This window comes from Ictidomys tridecemlineatus, chromosome 3, assembly GCF_052094955.1.
Source record: "Ictidomys tridecemlineatus isolate mIctTri1 chromosome 3, mIctTri1.hap1, whole genome shotgun sequence".
Classification (NCBI taxonomy): Eukaryota; Metazoa; Chordata; class Mammalia; order Rodentia; family Sciuridae; genus Ictidomys; species Ictidomys tridecemlineatus.
Genome location: NC_135479.1, coordinates 52484924 through 52509304, shown reverse-complemented (window position 1 = coordinate 52509304; position 24381 = coordinate 52484924). Strand labels below are relative to the sequence as shown.

The 24381-nt window shown below is 43.8% G+C and overlaps 1 protein-coding gene, 1 long non-coding RNA gene, 7 other non-coding genes and 1 pseudogene across 15 annotated transcripts; 9 read left to right on the top strand and 1 right to left on the bottom strand.

Moving 5' to 3' along the window:
- Nucleotides 1-626: 626 nt before the first annotated feature.
- Nucleotides 627-700, top strand: Trnai-aau (transfer RNA isoleucine (anticodon AAU)). Its single transcript has one exon. It is a non-coding gene; the product is annotated as a tRNA-Ile (tRNA).
- A 313-nt stretch (nt 701-1013) lies between these two features.
- Nucleotides 1014-1095, top strand: Trnas-aga (transfer RNA serine (anticodon AGA)). The gene has a single exon. It is a non-coding gene; the product is annotated as a tRNA-Ser (tRNA).
- Nucleotides 1096-1357: 262 nt separating this feature from the next.
- On the top strand, nt 1358-1431 carry Trnat-agu (transfer RNA threonine (anticodon AGU)). Its single transcript has one exon. It is a non-coding gene; the product is annotated as a tRNA-Thr (tRNA).
- A 4739-nt stretch (nt 1432-6170) lies between these two features.
- Nucleotides 6171-6242, top strand: Trnap-cgg (transfer RNA proline (anticodon CGG)). Its single transcript has one exon. It is a non-coding gene; the product is annotated as a tRNA-Pro (tRNA).
- Nucleotides 6243-6743: 501 nt separating this feature from the next.
- Trnad-guc (transfer RNA aspartic acid (anticodon GUC)) lies at nt 6744-6815 on the top strand. Its single transcript has one exon. It is a non-coding gene; the product is annotated as a tRNA-Asp (tRNA).
- On the top strand, nt 6761-9763 carry LOC144376170 (uncharacterized). The gene is made up of 2 exons (XR_013436331.1): nt 6761-7330; nt 9276-9763. It is a non-coding gene; the product is annotated as an uncharacterized LOC144376170 (long non-coding RNA).
- Trnag-ucc (transfer RNA glycine (anticodon UCC)) lies at nt 7493-7564 on the bottom strand. Its single transcript has one exon. It is a non-coding gene; the product is annotated as a tRNA-Gly (tRNA).
- Nucleotides 8180-8251, top strand: Trnaw-cca (transfer RNA tryptophan (anticodon CCA)). The gene has a single exon. It is a non-coding gene; the product is annotated as a tRNA-Trp (tRNA).
- Nucleotides 9764-10370: 607 nt separating the features above from the next.
- On the top strand, nt 10371-10571 carry LOC120884699 (small nucleolar RNA U3; annotated as a pseudogene).
- A 5556-nt stretch (nt 10572-16127) lies between these two features.
- Nucleotides 16128-22466, top strand: Aurkb (aurora kinase B). Of its 7 annotated transcripts, none has more exons than XM_040269414.2 (9): nt 16128-16232; nt 16519-16611; nt 18579-18681; nt 18787-18838; nt 19031-19222; nt 19423-19561; nt 19663-19811; nt 20555-20729; nt 20890-22466. In XM_040269414.2, exons 2-9 carry the CDS (start codon nt 16564-16566, stop codon nt 21061-21063), a joined length of 1032 nt encoding a protein of 343 aa, XP_040125348.2. In that variant the 5' UTR covers nt 16128-16232; nt 16519-16563; the 3' UTR covers nt 21064-22466. The 7 variants fall into 7 exon arrangements, with proteins under 7 accessions (XP_040125348.2, XP_077898981.1, XP_077898982.1 ...); XM_078042855.1 differs by having other exon boundaries at nt 18518-18681; XM_078042856.1 differs by having other exon boundaries at nt 16143-16232; nt 16543-16611; nt 18518-18681.
- The last annotated feature ends 1915 nt before the right edge of the window (nt 22467-24381 follow it).

Genomic DNA, 24381 nt, shown 5'->3' with positions numbered 1-24381 from the left:
AGCACCTTTGTTCATCATTTCAACCCCTTGTTTACACTATTGTGGAAAGCGATTTGTAGAAGAGCTTCTGGTCCAGCAGACTGATACCAAAGTCAGATCCCACAGGGAGTAAATTGAGGAGTGGAGGGCAGTTGGGAGAATATGGCTGTGGTTCTCTCAGCAAGGCTGGGCCTGGGGAAAATTGAAGTATGAGAGCCTAGAGACACTGGGAAGTACAACATGGGTGTGGGGGAGGGAAGCACCAAGCACTAGGAGGAGCATGTGAAGACTCTGGATTCCTCCACTGTCAAGACTCCACACAAAGGGTCAGCACGGTGGGTTTCCCCAGGGCCTCGGTATATCTTTTGACCCAAGAGGAGATCAGGAACATCCAAACCAACGGATAGAATTATGATCTGCACGTGTTTTGTTCTCTCAGTTCAGCTGAGAGCTGCTTGCTTCTAGGTGTAGAGGTAGGGCAAAGCCCCTTTACAGCATTTCTTCTTGGTTGTTAGATAGGCTTCAGTCGGCATTGGGGCATCTTAATTTGACACGCCAAGGTTGTAATTTCCATGTTTTGGCTGAGTTCGCTCCTTCCCTGTCAGAATACCAGAAGTGGAGAAATGGGGAGCAAATGGGGCATGTCTGGCCGGTTAGCTCAGTTGGTTAGAGCGTGGTGCTAATAACGCCAAGGTCGCGGGTTCGATCCCCGTACGGGCCAGAGTTTTCTGGTTTTCCTCAATCTTCGGCCCTGAAATACTCCTGCCCCACCTCGGAGCTTTTTGATCACCGACCTACTGTTTCTCAAAACAACTTCCTACAGCTCTCCAGGAACTGGAAAGAAACCCACATGGAGAAGATCTTCAAAAAGGCGGGGCCAGAAGGCAAAGGCTGACTCCAATTCTATTTGATTCTGTCGTTTTCGCGGTCCTGTCTCAGTCCTAATAGGCTTGGAACAAAAACAGTAACAAAGAGCATAGTGTTTGTGACGTGGGGGAACTAAGAAAGGCACAGAAAGACTTTTTCATAGGCGTGTAGTCGTGGCCGAGTGGTTAAGGCGATGGACTAGAAATCCATTGGGGTCTCCCCGCGCAGGTTCGAATCCTGCCGACTACGTGTAGTTTTTGTTCTTGATCGAGAGACCCTCTAATCCAATCGGCACTCTCCAAATACCATTATCTCAGAATTCTAGAATATGAGAAGCACCCCAACTGCTCACTTCTTGCTATGGTTGAAAGTATTTCCCTGCCCTTTCCGGAATCAGGTGGAAGTAATATGTTCCCAAAGTCCAGTTGATTTCCATTGAGTTTGTATAAGATGTATAGACGCGAATGCTATATTCCTGTAGTGCTTGTTAGGGAAAAGGAGTACTATCCCTGGCGCCGTGGCTTAGTTGGTTAAAGCGCCTGTCTAGTAAACAGGAGATCCTGGGTTCGAATCCCAGCGGTGCCTTTATTCAGTTGGGTGGGAGGGTTTCAGGTTTTGTTTGTTTTGTGACTTAATGAGGAGACTCTAAAGAACTATTTTTCTATAAAACTCAAGGGTTTGAGAGCATCCCGGTGCCCTGGTGGGCCGCCGCTCCCAAGCTGGCCCTCTCACCTGTTGGCAATCCGGCGCAGCCCGCCAGTCTTTTGCCTGGCGGGTGCTACAGCCCAGTGGCAGGGTGGGCTAGCCGGGCAGCTCCCCTACCATCCAAATTGCTTCTACTATAGGAGGTCTCCTAGAATTTGAGCCACTTGGTTTTGTTTGGTACTAAATTATATTTCTTTTGTCTTGAGGCCTCATTATTTTATATGTATTTTATGTATTGTAAAATATACATATTTTAAAAATATATATTTAAAATGTGGTGCGACTTGTAGGTAACTGGGCCTTTCACGTGTAGTTACCTCTATTGCTAGCTCTCCACAAGCAGAAAGTCTGGGTCCACTAGCAAGATTTCCTTTGGCCCGGAGCTATCTGGTTTCCTAAAAGAAGTCCTCCAAGAACTGGAACTATGAGGAGTGACAGTGGCCCACTTTACCTTTTGACTTGTTTTTTTCTTTTCCTCTTTTCCTCTCCCACTCCCTAACTTGGAATCCATCTCAAGGGAATAGATTACCTTGAGTTATCAGTTCTCCACAGGAAGGAGATGTCACCAGAAGAACTAGGAAGTGACTATCTCCCAAATTAACTAGTGTATCCTAACACAAACACACCATCAGGGTGATCCAGGACCCCAACAGTTCTGGAATGTAGCCTTTGAAGAGCTTTTTAAAAAGCTGTCTGTTTTCTTTCCCTGATGGGCAGAATCATTGCTTCAGGGACTGGATGGAGTCCCCTGTGTTTCTCTGTTGCTAGCAAAGCAATAAAATTTCTTTTTCTTTTTTCTCAAAACTGTGTGTTCATTATTAAATTGGCATGAATTGGCCTTGTAACAAGAAAAGGAAGTAGAAAAGAGTGCCTTGCCAGTGCAGTTTCCAGGGAACTTGGTATGGACAGCAGGACACACTCCTAGAGCCCTGAGGCAGGGCTGGTGAAGGTAGGAGTGAACCGTGGCAGGACCCAGAGAAGGCAGACCTGTGGTGTGTCTGAAGGCCCAGCATTTCCTTGGCCCAGGATCTGTTGTGAGATACTGAGTAAAAATGTTGACCTGGAAGAATTGCTGTCTCCACCTCAAGCAAGATATCCAGACCACGTTTGTATGCAACACTGGCAAACACTGTGTAAACACATGCATAAAGCAGACCCTTTTCTCAGAGCTCTTGAGAAGACAGCAATCACAACATAAAGTGCTAAAGGCAGGGACAGTGAAGCCAGATTTGAGGATAGATAGTTAGTGTAGTTAGGTAAATTGGGCCTAATATTGAGTAAGATAAAGAAAATGGAGCACATTATTGAGAATGGAGTCCAGGAAACCAGAGCAGCACTTGCTGGAAATTGAAATGTTAATGTCCCCAAGGCCAGGAATCCATCCTAAGGAACTGTTAATAAAGCAGCTCACAGCAAAGAAAAAGTGATAATCAAAAACCACCCCAGGCCCTTCCTGCCCAGATTACTCCTTCAGTCCACCTATTTCCCACCTTTTGACCTTCCCACCTGCATTCTATCACTGCAAGATAAAGGGAAACAAAAGACATGAATGTGGGAAAGCCAAAAGAAGACCTTAGCTATAAAAAAAGGGAAGACCTCCCGCTTCCACGGATTCCACCTCTAGGTCCTCTTCTTCTTACGGTTGTCCTTTAATAAAGCTTCTACTTTCCACTCTTCACTTACCTCAGCGTACTTCTCTGGTGTTATACTTCAGCCTTCGGGGAAACAAAGACTCCTCACCCGTAAACAGCGGAAATAACAGGGTGTTCTCAGAATAGGGAAGAAAAGTGGCATCTCCTCCAGTCTTAGGGTAGAGGATAGTCGGGGGAGGCTTTCTGGAGGAGGTGAGCCAAGTCTTATGACCAAGTAGAAACTTTCCATTACATAGTTACAGCAAAACAGGCAGTGTTGTGAGACCTGGGAATACAGCAGGAAGCAAAGAGAGGAGACCTGCCCTGCTGGAGTTTATGGGACTGGGATGACACAAAAAAACAACATATTTCACTAAATTATATAATATGCTACATAAATGTTACAATCAGAGCATGTGGGGTCGGGGCAGGTGTTGCTTACAGAAATGTCCAAAGCTTGCAAGGGCAGTTGTAGAGATGACTTCAAGACATTTAGGATTTTGAATAATAGGCTTTAGTAACTGACAGGATGTGGAATCTGAAAAGGAAAAACTTCGGGAGGATACCTGCATCCTCCTGGGAAGCACTGAGGTCAGGAGCTTTGAGCTCCTCAAATATCTTCTCTTTCAAAAAAACTGTGACTGCCTGAAGTTAAATCTTAGAATTGAATCTTTCAGTGTAAATTTCTGACTTCTGTTGAAATGTGAAATATAAAAAGAAAAAAAGAAAAAAGTAAACTGCTTCCAATTGAAACAATGACCAGTTGTTTATGCCTTACTCTTTGGATTCTGAAAGTGGAGTCCTTCCCACTATTGAAACTGAAGTTTTGAGATGAGATTAGATTCATGGCTTTGCCAATTTCCTCTGGGTTCTTGTCTCACAAATTTTGAAGAATAAAATTCACAGACAGGGCTGGGATTATAGCTCAGTGGTAGAGACCATGCCTAGCACCTGTGAGGCACTAGGTTTGATCCTCGGCACCACATAAAAATAAATAAATAAAATAAAGGAATTGTGTCTATATACAACTAAAAAACAAACAAACAAAAAATTCACGGACAATCACTAAGGGTCTAGTAAACACAGTTGGATATATTTGAAGAGAGAAGAGATAGAACCCCTGCCATATGGTAGGGGGCTTGAGAGCAGTAAAGCCTATTTTGGTGTGCCAGCTTAGGAGTTTAAATATGGTTCAGGGTAGAGCATGGAGCAAAATGTATGTAAAATAGGCATTGAAAAAATATCAAGGCTATATCATCTTTCTTTCTATCCAGATTCACCCCCATCTTTCTTCCTATAACTTCCACCTGAGTTCACTCCCATCTCAGGTTTTTCCAGCTCTGAGACAAAAGAGTTGGCTGGAGGTGTACCCACAGTGGAGCCTCAAAGTCTTTTACATTTGAAATAGGCATTGATGGTGCTCATTAAGGTGTTTACTCATTAGCCTGGGAGTGTGGTTCCTGTGTATGAATAAAACTGACCATGGACATTCTTATTCACTATGGTATGCATTTTTCTAGGAGGAGGGAATCACAACTTTTACTATTGGTCTTGAAGGATTTTGGTCTCTTCCTTGTGGAGATTCAGTGCCTGAGGTCAGGAGAGGGAAGGAAGACTGGAGAATTTAGCTAGGAAGCCCGGGAGCCCAGCCAAGAAAGACCAGAATGGGAAAGTGATTGGGGAAAGGAGGCACCAAGATCACTGGGAGAACCTCGAGAACCATCTTAAAGATTTGCAACTTTAATGGGAAAGATTAAGCTGCCTGGGGACATCTGAGAAGAAAAAAAAACAAGACCTGAACCCTTCTTTGAAGTCCTCCCCACCAAAGTGTCTGTGGGTTGAGTTATTAAGAAGGGCGTGGCCCCACAAATCACAGGACTGGCTATGGAACAAGCAATGGATGCTATCAGGTTGGTGCAGGGCCGCTGAAGGTCAAAGTCAGGCCTACGGGATTCCCCTGGGACAGGCACTGAGCTGAAGGAAGGCCCAAGAAGCTGGACTGTAACTGACCCCGGTTGATCTGATTGAAACTCGGAAGGAGCAGTGGTGAGTGCACCAAGAAATTAGAGGCTCACTGGGCAGCCCAAGGGACACTTCCAGGCCTCAAAGCTGGGCTTCCTGGCCTTGGGCTACACTTATGTGGTACTTGTCTTAGAGCCCTTTACCTTCTAGAAGTCTTAGGTGACAGACAGAGCCATTGCTAGATCAGAGGTTAAGGGGTACCTGATCCTACAGGCTGAAAGCCCTAGGATTAGTATTGGCAAGGGTGTCCAGGGAAGTTTTGGTTTGGTTACAAGACCTGGTATCTCAACCCACTCTGGAGGTTGGAAAGCCAGACCCGCCAACCACACCAGCTCTTATGAAACCTCTTCGGGTCAGTCTTCTTGGCCCCAGGAATCATTGTCTTTGTCACCTGGGCCTTGTCACCCGGGTAGGGACACTGTGGGCTATTGACGAGTCTAGGCTGGGGCATGTCCTGCCGACCACCCCAGTAAGTTACACCAAACGCAGGAAAGACGAGAGGGGCTGGCTGGTGTTCACTTAGGTACTTTAGTACTCAATAACTGCCCCAAACCCATCCCGAAACCAGGCTTGTCCCCAAAGTTCTACAATGGGGAGGTGGGCCCGAGGACTGCGGCTGCGGGAGGAGGCGGGAAGGATGGGGGATGGTCCTCAAACATCTTCTCTTTCAAAAAAACTGTTGGTGACCACCAGGAGCTGGAACCGATGTTCCAGGCAGAACTTGAAAGCAACTTCAGGTCAATGCCGAGCCCACTCCCTCCCACTTCCTCGACGCTATTTCCTGGGAGGAGTCGGAGCTCTTGGGCCAGCAGCCAAGAGATTTCTTAAACCCTTGTCCTAGAGTACTGCTTTGGGGAGAATGATTCCTAGCAGCACGCCTGCGTGTCTCAGCCGTGGATGATGTCCTCGGGACCGCAGCAAGTGTGATACGACCTCTAAGGGCGGTCGCGGGCAGCGCAGTACGTCGGCTCGTTGGTCTAGGGGTATGATTCTCGCTTCGGGTGCGAGAGGTCCCGGGTTCAAATCCCGGACGAGCCCTGCCTTTGGCTTTTTGCTTGACCCTTATAACGGCTCGGTAAACTGAACTGGAAAATGATCCGTGTCGACTGCTCTGTGCAGTGAGTTCTTTTGTTCTGAGTGAACATCCGGTGGCATGAAGAAACTTAGTGCGTAGTCCTAACTGGGCTGTCAGGGACAGCAGAGGTAGTCCAGACTTAGACAAAACGCAAACATTCTGCTGGCTTCCCGTTTCTCATCTTGTTGCCTTACCTCGTCCACTAGAGCCATCTTTCAATTTGAATGATGCTTATTAACCTCCAGTTGTGAATGACAGATTGAAGGAAATGGGAGCAATTCAGGGTGTGCTTGGATAGTCAGGTTCACTTTTTCGGTAACTCCTGCTTGTTTCCGCCTTTATAAAGACTCGTGTTCAGTTGAGGTCTAAACTGAAAAGGCAAACCTCCAAAACCCTTCCATGAGCATGCTAAGCGCCTTCGAGATCCCAGATCAAGGATACGGAAGGGGTTTTGCGTAGCTCACTCCTCGTTAGTATAGTGGTGAGTATCCCCGCCTGTCACGCGGGAGACCGGGGTTCGATTCCCCGACGGGGAGACGCTGTATGTTTTTGTGTTCTCCGTGTTCTACTTTTCTATCCATGAAATCCCACTCATTTGGTAAAAATCCGTCTGTGCCCTGAGAATAAGTCCCAAAGAAAAAGAAGAAGATCATTCTGACTCCGGAGCGAACGTTTTAAGTGCCAGCTTGCATTTTACTTAAGTAACTTGCAATTTAAACGTATAGCTACATTTGCCATTATTCTCCCTACTCAATATGTGCATTAGGTGAATTCATTGATGAGAACTTAGCAAACACAGATGGGCAAACAGCATAAAACAGCTCACATAATACTCGGTCAGGCAGGAACCCCTGAATTTGCTTCTTACTTATCCAAATGGGCATCTCCAGTCATAGCTTGTAGCTGAGCTGAGCAGCTTAGTTTCCCAGCCTCGGCGAGCCGCGCCGCAGGGTCCCAGATGCCGAGGCTAGGTTTGGTTCCCTTTGGCCTCTCTGCGTCTGTATCTGTGGGTTCGTATCGCGATCCGCACTCTCCAGTCTCTAGCCGCACGGTAAGTAGGGTCTTCTCGTTGGGAGGGAACGAGCAGGGCATTGCGGCCAGAGTCCCAGGCCGAGAAGAGTGTGCCTCAAGTCCAACCCTAAACACCAGGGTGATACCCTGGGGAGCAAGGGGGTGAAATACTAATAAATAAATTTAAAAAAAAAAAAAAAGTTGCGTTGGCCGGGAATCGAACCCGGGTCAACTGCTTGGAAGGCAGCTATGCTCACCACTATACCACCAACGCAGATGCTAGCATCTTGTTTTAGAGGTTCTTTAAGGTCTAATCGAGCCACCTAAAAGATTCAGAGCTAGAAACGGTAGTTTGCGCAGCATTAGTGTGCTGGGCGCGCACCTAAGGGACACTCGGTTCTGGTCACTGCTGATGCGCGCCTTCACCTGCGTGACAATGTGGAATTATGCCCAATCTGAATTAAAAAGGAAACTAAAGCCCAGAGAAGCTAATTAAAGCGGCTCTGTGAGTCAGCGGCCGAGCCAGGATTAAGTGTAAGATTTCTTCCGGAGGCGAGGAACTACGCTGAGACTGTGATGACATGATTTCCAGAAAAAAAAAATTCCCAAACACATTGATATCGCTTCTCTATTGAGTGAATTCAATGTGTCCCAAGGTTAAAGAATTGGACCTTAAGCCAAACTCACTTGAACACAATTTGTCTCTTTTCATCAGAATGAGTTTGATTGCCTTGCGCGTGCGCGCTCATCTTGACCCCTCCCCTTCTCCCGGAGGCTGAAAGAACAGCACAGATTAAAATCTCAGAGGCGGAGTTTAAGGATAAAGTTCCGCCTTTAGTTGCTGACGATAAATCTGTTCACGATACCGGTCCGGCGCCGGGTTCTGGGAGGCCTCGTGGCGCAACGGTAGCGCGTCTGACTCCAGATCAGAAGGTTGCGTGTTCAAATCACGTCGGGGTCAATCAGTACTTTTCCAAATTAAGGAACATGAGCCCTAATCTTTATATTAAATGAAAAAAATAAAAAGATAGTCTTTTCTGTTACACTTTTTCCTAAAGTGCATGAATGTCTCCTAAAAACAAATTTGGGCACTATAATTTCATTTTTACTGTTCTCATCAAATCGACCAACTAAAATAGTCATAATTTCATAGACATTTTAGGTATCCTAACAGAAATTGTTCACTAACAGTTTCCACTTCTTGTTCAGAAAATGTATTTGTGGCAATAAATGCTCTTTGTTGGAAAGAGTATAGAAATGACCAAATCGTTTTTAAAGTAATGATAGTGATTTGTGGTCACCATGCTACCCCATTATTTTCATTTGTGGCAAGTTAACTTTTATTTGCCAGTGATGTCCCTAATCCTGTACTCCATTGTTGTCGCTCATCATCGTAGTAGAAATATGACTCTACAGACTTTATCATTTTAAGGAGTATCTAAAATTTGATGACAATTCTGTAAATTATTAAAGCAATTCTTCTAAATTTGGATACTTGAGTTATTATTTATTTGCAGCTTTTTGTTTCTTCATTTTTTAAATATGTTGCCAGGAACATCATTGTGCTTTGTTTTTATTTTGTCTCTACTGAATTAGTTCTGTGACACCAATTCCTGGAAACTCCAGCTGAAGGTTCTCCCTCGCTGCACTTCTAACTGTCCTGCCGGTTGACTTTCATGTACGACCGACCTTTCTTTTTCTCTTTTTCACTAACTTAAAATGTTTTCCATCGTCTCTGGTTTACTTGAGGGTTTACTTAAAATGTTACAAAATTTTAAGTATTTGTTAAACACAAATATTGCTTTTCTCCAGACTTAGCAGTCACCGGGAAACACGTGCATTTTTGCTGCTTTTGATGTATTGAAAATAATACAGAGAAATCCAAGCCTCCCCTCCTCACCTTCCCGCGGAGACTTTTTATTTCCCACTGGGAAATAACTTGACATATTTTTCCTCGAATAAATATTCCTTTCTTAATGTGACAGATTTGAGTTGCTGGTGATGTATCTGGGCCATCTCACCACTATCCACAAGGCTGTCGCCACCTAGGCTAGAACCTGTGCTGTGCTCTTCTCTCTCTGGCCCCTGCTTTCTGTCACTGTGTCACTCCGGAGAACAGGGAAACTGTTGACCACCCCTTGTTGCAGAACTGAAGACCTGCTTGATGACTTAGCGGGGCCACGCCCTGCAGAGGAACTCTGGTGACTTAAGGTGAAGAGAGTTTGAAGCTAGCCGCAGCACAATTGTGCTCCGCTCTCTGGACGCCCAAACCTCGGTGCTCACCTGTAATCCCAGAAACTCAAGAGGCTGAAGCAGGAAGATCACGAGTTCAAAGCCAGCCTCAGCAAAGGCGAGGCATTAAGACCCTGACTCTAAATAAAATACAAAAAAAGGGATGGGGATGTACCTCAATGGTTAAGTGCTCCTGCGTTCAATCCCTGGTATCAATAAATTAATAAATACGCCAGATTTATTAGTCCTTGTTGCTGTAACTGGTCATCTGGAGGTAATTAATATTTGTAACCACTGTTCTTTTCCCACTATCTTTTCCCTTTGCCTCCAGCAAACACTAAAGTTAGTTGTAGGGTTTTGTTTGTTTGTAGGGACAGGGTCTCCCAGTATTGCCCAGGCTGGCCTCAAATAAGATAGTCCTGCCTTAGTTGCTAGGATTACAAACTTGGGCCAATGTGTCAGGCTGGTGGGACACAATTCCACCCCATAGCAAGTGTAGTGGAAAATGTAGGAGAAATATACATAGGCCTAATTCTTGACATTTTAAACTGGGGCGCCACCTGTAGTTCTTTTCTCTCATTTAAAAACAAATAAACAAAAACAAATCAGCCCTTGTGGTGCGGTGGCACACTCCTGCAATCCCATCTACTTGGGAGACCAAGGCAGGAGTATTGCAAGTTCAAAGCCAGCCTCAGAAACTTAGCGAGGAGGATCTAAGCAACTCTTGTCTACACAGACAGACCCTGTGTAGTCAAGACAGACCTATACAAAATAGGGCTGGGGATGTGGCTCAGTGGTTGAGTTCCTCTGAGTTCAATCCCTGGTATCACCACCCCCTTGCAAAATCAAAGACTACTTTGAGGGATTATATCTATAGTTAATTACTAGCAAAGTTTATCTGAAGTATAGAGCAACAAAAACCAGGAGGAGAGATGCAGGTTCCTTACTGACAATGAAGTGGGCTCTTGAAAAGACCACATTTTGCCATGGATGAGGATTCTTTTTTCCCCTTCAGGAGAATGAGAAGAGAATGCAGTCTAGGGAGTGGGGCAGAATACAGCAAAACCTTAAGATTTGACTAATCCAGTAGTAGTTACATAGGTGCTTTTAGAGTTTGATTTTACCAGGTGGGGCAGGGCATACCTGTAACCCCAGTGGCTTTGGGGGCTGACAGGGGAATCGCAAGTTCAGAGCCAGCCTCAGCAATTTAGTAAGGCCCTAAGCAACTCAGCGAGACCCTGTCTCTACATAAAATAGAAACAAGGGCTGGGGATGTGGTTCAGTGCTTATGCACTCCTGGGTTCAATACCTGGTACCCCCAAAAGAGAGTTTTTAGTTTTGTTTCGCTTTTGAACTCAAGGGTGTTTAACCACTCAGTGACAACCCCAGCCCCTTTTATGCCATAGCTTGAGCCAGGGTCCCACTAACTTGCTTAAGGCCTCACTAAATTGGTGAGACTGGCTTTGAACTCACAGTCCTCCTGCCTCAGACTTCCAAGTTGCTGGAATTACAGGCATGCACCATCATCCCTGGTTTAAAGAGTATTCTTGATAGTTTAAGTCTCCTGGAATTTAATACCTAAATGACCTAGGCATGTAATACATTTTGTGTGTTCTTTTTTCCTATTTTTTTAAGATAGTTCATAATTTAATACCAAAATATATTTAACATAAAATTTATCATTTTAATCAAGACTAAAACAATAATGTTGAATGAAAGACACAGAATATATGTCTGATTCATTTGCATAAAGTACAAAGCAAACAAAACTGGCATATGGATTTAGAAGTCAGGTTATGATTACTTTTTTTTTTTTTTTTCAGTACTTGATATTGATTCAGGGGTTTTCTACCACAGAGCTACATACCCAGCCCTTTTTATTTTATTTTGAGACAGAGTCTCCCTAATTTGCTGAGGCTGGCCAATTAGGATCTTCTGTCCTGCCTTAGCCTCCAGAATTGCTAGGATTCCAGGTGTGCACCACTACACCCAGATAGAATATGGTTGTTTTTGGGAAAAGTGGGTGGTGGGAAGGAAAGGAGAATGAGTGGGACTTCTGGGGATTTCACTTGTTTATTTGGGTGTTGATTACAATAGGCTTGTTCAGTTTGTGAAAATAAATCCAGCTCTCCATTTCCTGTATGAAGGATACAGTAAAAAGTTTAAAAGTTTCAGGTGTACTATAGAGGCTTGCTGTTCAGTCACCTTGGAAGGGATACCTTCTGGCTGATTGGTTCATCCTGGGATGATGCATAAATGTCCTATGGTCTGGACCTGGACATCGTCTAAGTTCTCAGTCGTGGTGGCTAGAACTTGTTTGTTCAGGTCTGTGGTTTTCACCAAAGACAAACACCTGGGCTATGATAGCCAAGAGCAAACTAAGATAGTGATGCCCTTTGATGTAGGGATGCTCAAGTGAATCTGGATAGGACAAGGATACCCAATTAATTCCACAGCTTTGCCTCAGCTTTATCTTGAAAAGGAAAACTTAGTGGAAAGACCTAAGGGCATGGACAGACTTCCTCAGCAAGAACCTTCCAAAACCTTCTGAGCCTATCTCTGGCAGGGGTTTGTTGGTTGATGATGAAAATTCATATCTTCACATTTTTATTGGAATATTATCAGAAATAAAAGAAATTTGCCAGGCACAGTGGTGCATGCCTGTAATATCAGAGGTTTGGGAGGCTGAGGAAGGAGGATTGTAAGTTCAAAGCCAGTCTCAGCAATTTAGGGAAGCCAGCAATTTAGTGAGACACTGTCTCAAAATAAAAAGAGCTATGATATGGGGATGTGGTTCAGTGGTTAAACGCCCCTGGGTTCAATCCCTGGAAAAGGAAGGAAGGGAGGGAGGGAGGGAGGGAGGAAGGAAGGAAGGAAGGAAGGAAGGAAGGAAGGAAGGGGAACTGAACTGCCAGATCACATGAGCCTGGCCAACATAGAGAGATCCTGTTTCTTAATAAATAAATGAAAGAAACTGACATCCTGGCTTTCCAAACATTGTAGTAATCTAGACATCCTGCCCTGTCCTTTGGAACATAAAACAGTGTTGACCCTTCCTAGTCATGTGAAAGATCAGCCCCTGACAGAAGAACAATGACATCCCCCCTCATCACAACCTTTCATTGCTTCTTGGACAGTAGAATCCACCCCACATCTAACATGATCCAAGAGATGAAAAATCAAGAGAAAAAACAAAAGTTACACCAAGAGGAAATTGCTACTTTATATCGTCAGAAACTGGTGAAGTTTTTTGTTTGTTTTGTTTTGTTTTTGTTTTTGTTTTTAAGAACAAAATGGTAACATATTTGCAGGAGAATGGATTTCAAGTGTTCCTGACCAAGGAGAACAGAACACAATTTTAAACAGAATTGTATTTATTACTGTGGTGATAGATAGGTATATATTCCAAGTGTGGTCCACAGACTGGTGCTAATTTTTTCTTTTTTTCCTCATCCAGGACAAGTGTAGAATTTAAAGTAAGCATTTAGAAACTCTTATAGCATCTGTCAGAGCACTTTTTTTATATGTCCTTTTTTTATATGGGCTTGTGAATTTTTTGGGGGGGGGCAGTGCAAGGATTGAACCCACGGCCTTATGCATGTAAGACAAGCAGTCTACCAACTGAGCCATATCCCCAGAGTGGGCTTGTAATTTTTATGTTGTTTCAGATTTAACTTTCCAATGCATATATATGTATTATATTTTATGAAAGTATTGACTTGTGAGAAATTGAAAATAATCAAGACTGGTCCTTCTCCACAAATCATTTGAGAAGCACTGAGGTAGATAACAGGTTTTATTCATTAATTTGGGCAGACAGGTGGGAAATTGATTTATGAAAGACGCAAATCTCAATCCTATGCTGGCCCACAAACATTCCTGAAAGGCCCCAAATTGTTCTAATATAATGTGCAGGTAGAAATTTAAAGATTCCAGGGGATAGAGCTACTGTATTGGATCTATCAGGCATAATCCACTTCTGTAATCTGTCCCCTGACAGGTTTAAGAAATGTCTTCCTAAAGTAGGTCATGAGGAATACAGTATACTCCAAGTAATAGAACTTTTGTAAAAAATGCTTCCTTAGCTGGTCTCTTTATGCCTAATGAGTTGGTAAAAGAGTTGCAATAAAAATAGAGTCCCTGATCTTGGGAAGTGAGGTTGAGCTGACCCTAAGTAAAAAGAGTGTGTACCTTCAGTATCGAAATGGTGTTTCACAAATAGAGTATGATGGCCTTGATTATCAACTCTCTGGAAATGTCTCATCATGCACAGATCTCTGACTTTTCAAATTAATCTTGGGCTCCCTAGAAAAAACCTGTAGGCCATTGAGGCATACACTTATTTCTACCAGCTTCCTCTTGCTTTTGTAACCGAAAGCTTGATCCTTGTCCTCAGTGCCAATTCATGCCAATTTAATAATGAGGACAGAGAAAAGGGAAAACAAGTTTTATTGCTTTGCAAGCAAAAGAGAAACACAGGGGATTCTTGTCCCTGAGGCTGTGATTCTGCCCATCAGGGAAACAGAGGGCTTTTAAAGAAGCTCTTCAAAGGCTGCATTCCAAGTGTGCCCTGACAGGGGGTCCCAGGTGCACTCTGAAGGTGTGTTGAAATTCACTTCTTAGATCCTCTGGCAGATATCTTCTTCCTGTGGTGGATGAGTTCAAGGACAATTAATTAGGGGAAGAAAAGCAAACACTTTCTCCCTAATCTTGTTAGGGATAGGGAGAAGAACATGTCTTTTTAAAAAGAAACCTCAGAGCAAGGAGGGCTGTATTCAAATGGTAAAGTGGACCACTGTTACACTTTCATCCTAGCAGCTGGGAGAGATGCTGACTTTACCAGCCTCCTTCGCAGCAGTCTTGTGAAACAATTCTCACCAACAAGGAACCTACTGAGTGCTTCTCAAAATCTGCTTTTCATAATAAAAGGAACAACCAGGCGTGGTGGCACAGGCCAAGCAATTCAAGAAGCTAGGCAGGAGGTTGGCAAGTTCAAGGCCAACCTCAGCAATTCAGCTACACCCTAAGCAATTTGGTGAAACATTGTCCCAAAATAAGAAATAGAAGGGCTGGGGTTGTGGCTCAGTGGTAGAGAGCTTGCCTAGCATGTGCGAGGCACTGGGTTCAAGTCTCAGCACTACCTATATAAAGGTCTATCAATAATTAATAAAAAAAAATCTCTAAGAAATAGAGCTGGAGATGTAGATCTGTGATAAAGTGCCCCTGGGTTCAATTTCCAGTACCTAAATAAATAAATAAAAATAAGGAAAAGACCCTATCTTGAAAATAAGGGAAGTGTTAAGGAAAAGACCCTATCTTGCAAATAAGGGAAGTGTTAAGAGAATTCTTGAGTACAAAAAAGACCAATCCAGGTCTCTAACCTTGTTCAGATTACAGACACACAGTACAACTATACTGCACAGAAGGGAGGCAGGTGATTCCTCCAGGAGAGGGAAAAAAAGGGAAGGCTGCTAGATAGGGCATAGGGCATACACTATAACACTAGGTATTATTTCATAGAAGGCCCTGTTTTGTTTTTTTTCTTTTTGTAGCTGAGATTGAACCCAAGGGCCTGTACCACTGAACCATATCCTCAGCCCTTTTTATTTTGAGACAGGGTCTCAATAAATTGCTTAGGGCCTCACTAAATGCTGAGACTGGCCTTGAGCTTGCAATCCTCCTACCTCACCCTCCAAAATCACTGGGATTACAGTTATGCACCACCCAGCCAGAGCTAATATGTTTTAATTTAACCCATGAATGAAATTTGAGGGTGAGAAAAGGGTAGGGAGCTGAGAGGAAGAAAAAAAAAAGCGAGGCAAGAAGCAATGAAAATGAAAATAAACCCAAGCAAATGCCAGGTATCTGAGGACCAACAGAGAAAGATCCACTGGTGGAAAATTCCTCCTAGGAACATAAAGGACTTATTAGATCAAAATTGTAAATCCATAAGAATAAATAAACACACAAAGGGACAGTGTAACAGAGAGCCCAGAAATAGTCAAGAACAATTGATACTCAAATAACCATAGGTTCTGCATCCAAAACTCAACCAATTGTGGATCCAAAAGAAGAAAAAAAAAATCGATACTGAATATGTACAGACTTTTTGCATCATTATTCCTTAACCAATATAGTATTAAAACTATTGACACAGCATTTATATCGTATTAGGTATCTTAAGTAATCTAGAGATGATTTAACCTAGACTTCAGAATGGGTAGGTTCTATGAAAATAAGACGCCATTTGCGTGTGTGTGTGTGTGTGTGTGTGTGTGTGTGTGTGTGTGTGTAGGGTGTCCAGGAACCAATCACCCACAAATAACTAGAGACGACTGAATACACGATGATTTTTATTAAGGGCAGCATTTCAAACTGTTGGGAACAGGGTAGTTTGTTTTAACCAATGGCGTTGGCATAATTGGCTCTCTCCATCTGATAGAAAACAAAGACTCTAGTTCCTACAGAAAGGTAAATCCCGGTCGTATTTAAAATTTTTAAAATGAAAGAAAACGTCTGGGGAAACTTTGCTGAGCTCGAACCCAGCGCACGGTAGCTCGCTCATTGGCTGCTCACGCCTACGTCACAGGACGGATGTAGCCAATGGGGCCGGGGCGGGAGATTTGAAAGTGCCTCGGCAAAGCTGCGACCAGGCAGATTCAGTAGTTTTTTGCGGACGACTGGGACAGTAGCTGTGCCACGGGCTCCGGGTGAGCTGCTTTCCTTTCGCGGGCCCTGAGCTGGGAGAGGGCAGGTGAGGAGGCAGATCAGGCGGTCCGTTGGTGGGCCCGCGCGCACTCGGCCTGGCTGCTGAGCGTTCAAGGTTAGAGAGAGGGTCCGGAAAGTGGGTGGGACAGAGAGCAGGGCGGGGGCGCTGAGAGCGGAGCCCAGAAGCCTAAAGGCAGACCTTCCTTCCTCCAGCCCAGGCTAGCATTTCCGGTTAGATGGTCCGACCTCTCTCTTTTCCTCTCTCACTCTTTTCTCTGCTTTTCACAGCTCTGTTTTCCCTTCTCCACCCAGCTCTCCTCCTACTTTCTAAGGATGGCCCAGAAGGAGAATGCCTACCCCTGGCCTTACGGCCGGCAGACGGTAAGGCCCTTTTCACCTTTCTGGCCACTTCCCCACCCCCCATTCACACTCCGGGCTGGGAGAGTGAGGGCGATCCTCTAAGCCCTTTTCTTCCCTGTTGAGCTCCTACCTATGAGCCCCAAGAGTTTGCTGCATGCAGGAACTGATCTGGTCATTTGCAGCCAAATGTTGTCAACTTCAATAGTGACTCTCTCACCCCTTGAGGATTTTTGTAGAGCTGAGCCTACTTGTCACAGGAAAATTATATCTGGGCCTGAACAGGCAAGGTTTGGTCTGCTGGCGATGATTCCCCGTTCTCATCCAGAAAAAATAAACTGGGCAGAGAATTGACTCTGGAAGAACATAGATATAATTATTGTTTAAAATGTCCAGTCTAAAAATAATACTTTGGAATTTATTTTCAATAGTTGGGATTGAACCCATGGCCTCAGTGTATGCTAGGAAAGCACTCTATCACTGAACTACTTCCCCAGCCCTTGAATTTGCTTTAATGACAGGTATGGATCCAAATAGATTTATTTTCCAATTACCCAAATATCTTTCATTGAAGAATCCACCCTCTGATTTTATTTTTTGTTTGTTTGTTTGTTTTTTGATACCAAAAATGAAATGAAAGAGGACTTTATACCACTGAGCTACTTCCCCAGCCCTTTTTATTTTTGGTTATATATGACAGCAGAATGCATTTCAATTTATAGTACACAATTTTTCATGTCTTTGGTTGTACGCAAAGTAGAGTCACATCATTTGTGACTTCATACATGTACTTAGGGTAATTCCCCCTGTCCCTTTAATTTTGAGATAAACGGAGTCTCACTAACTTGCTGGGGTTGGCCTTGAACTTGTGATCCTACAGGTATAGCCTTCTAAGTCACTGGGATTAGAGGTGTGCATACAACCAAATCCTGCTTACCCTTTGATTTGAAATGTCATATATTATTTCCATGTAGATGTGAAAATAGTCTATTTCTGGACTATATTGTGTATAGTATAGATTGACAAATAACCAACTATCAGCTTTGTTATTTGTCAATCTATACTAATATAACTGGGAACAGACTTTTAGGGGCACTGTGGGCTTTCTTCTCTTGGCTGAAGAAGGAAAGAGTCCTGCACAGGCTTTGCTCCCTGGTGTTGGAACTTGGCATCCTAGAGAGTCCATGTGTTCCCTTGCCACCTGCTTATTCCCTCATGGAATACAAAGTCAGGCTCACAAGAGTGGAGTCTGAAAGAGAAACCATTGTCACTTTTGCCTTGATCATTCCCAAAATAAAGTGTGTCTCTGACAAGTTAAAAGTGAAGAAGTGGTCCAAGGCCATCGGAATAGACCATAGTGTCTCTAAAGCCTATTGCAGAGAATTACATACTGATGTTTGCTGCAACATTTAAGTCTTCAAGGATCTTATTCAAGCCTTAATGGTCTGAGCTTTTTAAAGGACTTTGAGAAATCCTCTGTGTTAAATTCATTGAATTGTGGATGTTCATTGACCCAGCCCTCTGCTGGATTGGAGGCTGGGTGAATGAGTGTGTTGATACAGACAGGACTATACAGGTTGGACAGTTTTGTGCTTCAGAAAGTAATGTGGACCAAAACCAAAAAGGTGAAATGTTTGATGTTAATCTTAGATTGTTTATTAGTAATTATTTATTTTTATTTATTTATTTAGTTAGTTTTCAATCAATATTTATATGTGATGCTGAGAATCAAACCCGGTGCCTTACACATGCTAGGCAAGTGCTCTACCACTGTGCTATGAGTCCAGTGCCTTAGTAACCCATTTTAATGTGCAGCAATAAATAGAATCTTGAAACTATAGAGCCAGATTGTAGTTATCAGTCTTTTTCTTTGAACTAGGGGTGGAAGGGTGGGTGGCTCTTTAGCAAGTAGATGAAATGCTGCTTGCAGCACATTCCAGCCTGGTCTCCAGGACAAAGGCACCCTCAGAGCTACCCCTGCTCCTTCTCAGTCTCAATCGGGCCTGAACACCCTACCCCAGAGGGTCCTCCGGAAGGAGCCTGCCACCCCATCTGCACTTGTCCTCATGAGTCGCCCCAACGGCCTGCCCACAGGTAACTGGGAAAAGGGGAAGAAGATTGACCACAGGGGCTAGATCTGGGGGGGTTTAGGGATGAGAATATGAAAAGAGGGCCTCAACTTACCTGCTGTCTCCTTAGCTGCCCATGGCCAGAAGGTGGGAGAAAATAGCATTGGCCTACGCAACTCCAGGTAAGTTCTCAAGCCTGGGGGTGGAGGGTGGGATTGAGATAGTGAAGAGGCAGGAAATGGGGGAAGTAAAACCTAAAGGCTGGAGGTGTAGTGATGAAGAGAATGGGGTTGAGGGAGGGAGGGAAAGCATACACCTTAGAGGGTGTAGACAAGTGAGCACTGAGCTGCCTGCCCCCCCCCACTTTCTAATAGACAGCCCCTCACAATCAACGACTTTGAGATTGGGCGTCCTCTGGGCAAAGGCAAATTTGGAAATGTGTACTTGGCTCGAGAGAAGAAAAGTCATTTCATTGTGGCACTCAAGGTCCTCTTCAAGTCCCAGATCGAGAAGGAAGGTGTGGAACACCAGCTGCGCAGGGAGATCGAGATCCAGGCCCATCTGCAGTATGTTCCCACCTCGGAACCTAACCCCATTTGTGCCCTTACCCCAGATTGCTGTCTCTTAGCTGTGACCAGTGAGCCCCCTTTAGTTCTCAGTGTGGGCCAGCTATCCCAGCTCCCCCTATCTACTCCTATCCCTGGTCCATGTGTGACCCTAGTTCAACCCATTGGGTCCTGTCTTCTTACTGGTTCTCTTCTTGCAGGCATCCCAACATCTTGCGGCTCTACAACTATTTTTATGATCGGAGGAGGATCTACTTGATTCTGGAGTATGCCCCCCGGGGAGAGCTCTACAAGGAGCTACAGAAATGCCGCACTTTTGATGAGCAACGAACAGCCACGGTCGGGGCGGGTGGGCACCTGGGACTTCAGCCAGGGGTTTGGAGGCTGGGGATATGTGGCTTATAGCTGGAGGCCTAACTGCCTGTTGTTGACCCTCTCAGATCATGGAGGAGTTGGCGGATGCTCTGATATACTGCCATGGGAAAAAGGTGATTCACAGAGATATAAAGCCAGAAAATCTGCTTTTAGGGCTCCAAGGTGAGCTGAAGATTGCGGACTTTGGCTGGTCGGTGCACGCTCCCTCTCTGAGGTATGATGGCTGGGGCAAGGGTTGGGGGAGCCCTGAAATAAGACTGCAGCATTCTACATAAAACCCCTTCAAATCTTATAACCCAGATGTCCTCACATAACAGACTCAAACAGTTTGGTTGTCCCCGTGACAAAGGTTTTCTACTTGATATATTGGGACCCTTTTGCCATATCACTGAGAAAACTCTCAAACATTTTTTAGGACCTTACAAATACTATGAGCTACATTTCCAGTCCTTTTTATTTTTTATTTTGAGGTAGAATCTCACTCAATTGCTCAGGACCTTGCTAAATTGTCAAGTCTGGCCTTGAATTTCCCATCCTCCTACCTTAGCCTCCTGAATCAGTGGGATTGCAGTCCTGCGGCACCATGCCTGACTATCCATTGTCATTGTTCCTGGTTTCATGGTATTGCATAGTAGAGATGTAACCTCAGTTATTTAAGCAGAACATTCTTGGTGGACATTAGAGATGTCTCCAATTTTTCTTTAATTGCAAGATGAGTATTGCTTTTATGTCAAATTATTTTATTAGGATACATCTCTCAGTGTGGCAATGAGGGGCAGTAGGTAGGCCAACCTCTGGTGCTTTGGTTTATTTCATCACCCAGCTCTACCCAGTGTTGCTATATGGTTTGACTGGAACACTCTCCTGGTGCATCTGGATGACAGTTGGTACCCAGCCATCAGGGAAAGGAAAGTCTGTCTGACCTAAGACTCATGCCCGCTTTCTTCATCCCCCCAGGAGGAAGACAATGTGTGGTACCCTGGACTACCTGCCCCCAGAGATGATTGAGGGGCGCACACACAATGAGAAGGTAGATCTCTGGTGCATCGGGATACTCTGCTATGAGCTGCTGGTGGGGAACCCACCCTTCGAGAGTGCCTCACACAATGAGACATATCGGAGGATCGTCAAGGTAAGAGGGCTGCCTGGGGCTCTGTCAGCTTCAGAGGCTAGGACTGACAGTAGACAGAATGGATGTGCTCCGTCCTGCGCAAGTCTCTGAATAGAGTAGGTAAACAAGGAAAGTAACCATGGTGACAAATGCCATCTTTCTTCTTTCTCCATACTTGCAGGTGGACCTGAAGTTCCCTCCTTCTGTGCCTGCAGGGGCCCAGGACCTCATCTGCAAGCTGCTCAAACATAACCCCTCTGAAAGGCTGCCCCTGGCCCAGGTCTCAGCTCACCCTTGGGTCCGGGCCCATTCACGGAGGGTGCTGCCTCCCTCTGCCCCTCGTTCTGTCCCCTGATCATCTCTGTCATTTACTTGGTTGTATCTGTTTGTATGTCTGTGTATGTTCAGGGGGAGGAAGGAGTCCTAGCCTGTACCCTTATCTGTCTTCTACCTCCTTTTTATTTAATAAAGGCTGGAGCTTTTTTGTACTGATGAATGTAGAGGTTCTGGGTGGAGGCTTTGCTGTGGAGGAAGCTGTCCCTTAGGGCAAGGAGGGAGCACCTATCCTGAGTGGTAGGGAGTGACACTGCATCTTTATCTGTGGTAACTTCCCACCCTCCCAGCTCCCAGACACACCCACACACCCACTTCTTGGCCCTACTTTGATTCGAAGAACATGGGGGTAATTAGGGGACCTTAGCTCCCCACTGCTACACTTGATCTCTACCCACCTTTTCCTGACTTATAGTGTTTTCCTCTCCTGGCTCATTCATTGCCAACTTAGGAGTGAACTGAGATGTCTGTAACCTATTACTTGTCAGTTTTTGTTTGTTTTACTGTGCTGGCTATGTCTCATATAGGAATGAATAGAAGCAATATACGTTTTTTTTGTTTGTTGACAGTGCTGGGGACTTGAGCCTCGTAGGCAAGTCCTCTACCACTGAGCTAGTCCTTGCCATAGGGTTTTGTTTGTTTTGTTTTTGTTTTTTTGAGACAAGGTCTGGCTCTGCTGTCCAAGCTGGCCTTAAACTCCTGGGCTCAGGCAATCCTCTGTTCCAGCCTCCTAAGTAGCTGGGACTTATAGGGCTTAACTCTGCCCAGTTATTTTTTTAGGTTTTTAATAGACAATCCTTCATCAGGAAGGAAGGTCTAGTCTATCTAGTTCACTAGTGATCTTTTCTTTAAAGCAGATTTTCTATATTGTGAGTCAGAGTTGACTTTTTCCCTCTTTTTATTGATGCATTATAATTATATATAACAGAGGGATTTGTTATAATATATAAATGCGTACACACAATAAAACAGTATAATTCTAATCAATTTTATCCCCCAATATCTCCTCTTTCCCACCTCTCCCTCCCCCCTGATCCCCTTATTCTTTTCTCCTAATCTCCCTTCCTTTTTTTTTTTTTAACTTGTTCTAATTAGTTCTATATAACAGTAGAATGCATTTTGACACATTGTACACAAATGGAGCAGGCTTCTCATTCCTCGGGCTATACAGGGTGCAGAGTCACACCAGTAGTGTAATACCTGTATATAGGGTATAATGTCTGTCTTATTCTGGCGTCCTTTCCATCCCCACAGCCCTACCCCTCCCCACATTTAACCTCTACACAATCCAAAATTCTTTCTTTCTTCCTTATCCTGCCCCCAGAGTTGAGTTTCATCAAATGCTTTCTCTGCATATATTATTTGCTTTTTTTAACCCATGTGATGAATGCCTCAATAAATTTTCTTATTTTTATTTTATCCTAATTATGCATGCTATCTTAGATGATTCCTAGGGCTGCTATTATAAATGACTTAAACTTGATGGTTTAAAGCAATAAAAATTTATTCTCTCACAGTTCTGGAAGCCCTTGGCCTGAAATCAAGATGTCAGGGGTATCCTGCTTTCTCTGAAGGCTCTAGAGAGAATCTTTCTTTGCCACTTTCAGCATCAGATGATTCCAGCATTTCTTTATAACTCTGGTCTCTGTCTCCATCTTCACATGGCCTTCCCTCTCCTCTTCTCTCTCTCTCCTCTGTGCCTTTTTAAAAAATTATATTTAGGGCTGGGGATGTGGCTCAAGCGGTAGCCGGCTCGCCTGGCATCTGTGCGGCCCGGATTCGATCCTCAGCACCACATACAAAACAAAGATGTTGTGTCCGCCGATAACTAAAAAAATAAATATTAAAATTCTCCAAAAAAATAAATAAATATAAATTATATTGTTGTAGATGGACACAATGCTTTTATTTATTCTTTATGTAATGCTGAGGATTGAACCCAGTGCCTCTCATGTGCTAGGCAAGAGCTCTGCCACTGAACCACAATGCTAGCCCCTCTTCTGTGCCTTTTAAGAAGACAAGTCATTTGACTTAGGGCTTTCCCAGATAATCCAAGGTGATTTCACCTTAAGACCTTTAATTACATCTCCTGAGACCTGTTTTCCCCTCAAAATGTCACATTTATAAATTCTTGGGATTAGGATGTAGACATATGTTTATGGGAACACTATGTAATCCATTATACATGCTAATAGATTAAAACAAATGAATGATATGCCAAAGATTCTCTTATTTTTAAGAAATTTTCCCAGGCTGGGGTTGTGGCTCAGTCGTAGAGTGCTCGCCTAGCACGTGTGAAGCCCTGGGTTCAATCTTCAGCACCACATATAAATAAAAAAAAAAGATCCATTTACAACTAAAAATATTAATAAATAAATAAACAAAATAAAGGTATTGTCTCAACTACAACTAAAAAAAAAATTATGAAAAGAAATCTTCCTATTTCCATCTCAGAGACTAGTAATTTCAAGTCTTTTCACTATTTTGCTTTGCTTTTGGCATTTACTATAAGCAGATGCTTCTCAATTTACTGGGGTTAGTTACATCCTGATAGACTCATCAGAAGTCAAAAAAAATTGTAAGCTGAAAAATGCCTTTAATTGCTAACCTATATGAAACATCAATAGTGTGCCCAGCCACTTTAAGTGAGAAAGCCTACAGTTCAGCAAAATCCTCTGACACAGACCTATTTTATAAAAAAGTGTTAAATAATCCATAATTTGCTGAATACTGAAAGTGAAAAATATTTATATTGGAACACTTTGGCACCATCAAAAAATTGGAAGTCAGGCCATTGTGAGACATCTGTATTTCTAAATCACATGCTTCTGTTGTTTCTTAAGTTTTCACTTTTAGACATTACCTATTATTATTTTTTTTTTTTTTTTGAAGAGAGAGTGAGAGGAGAGAGAGAGAGAGAATTTTTAACATTTATTTTTCAGTTCTCGGCGGACACAACATTTTTGTTGGTATGTGGTGCTGAGGATCGAACCCGGGCCGCATGCATGCCAGGCGAGCGCGCTACCGCTTGAGCCACATCCCCAGCCCCATAGACATTACCTATTATTTTCTCATTATAAAATTTTGGGGTTGGAGGAAGAGCTCAGTGGTAAGCTAAGCACAGGCCTTGGGCTGAATCCCCAGCGTTGGGAAATAAAAAAAGATTTTATTCTTTCATCCCACTACCACCATCCATGTGTACATTTTCTGTCACAACAGCCTTCTGATGTAGTTACATCGTAATTTTGGTTAGATTTATTCATTTGACAATAGTTACTGAGTACATTCTATGTTCTAGGCACTATTCTAGAGGCTGAGAGTGAAGCAATAGATAAAAGAA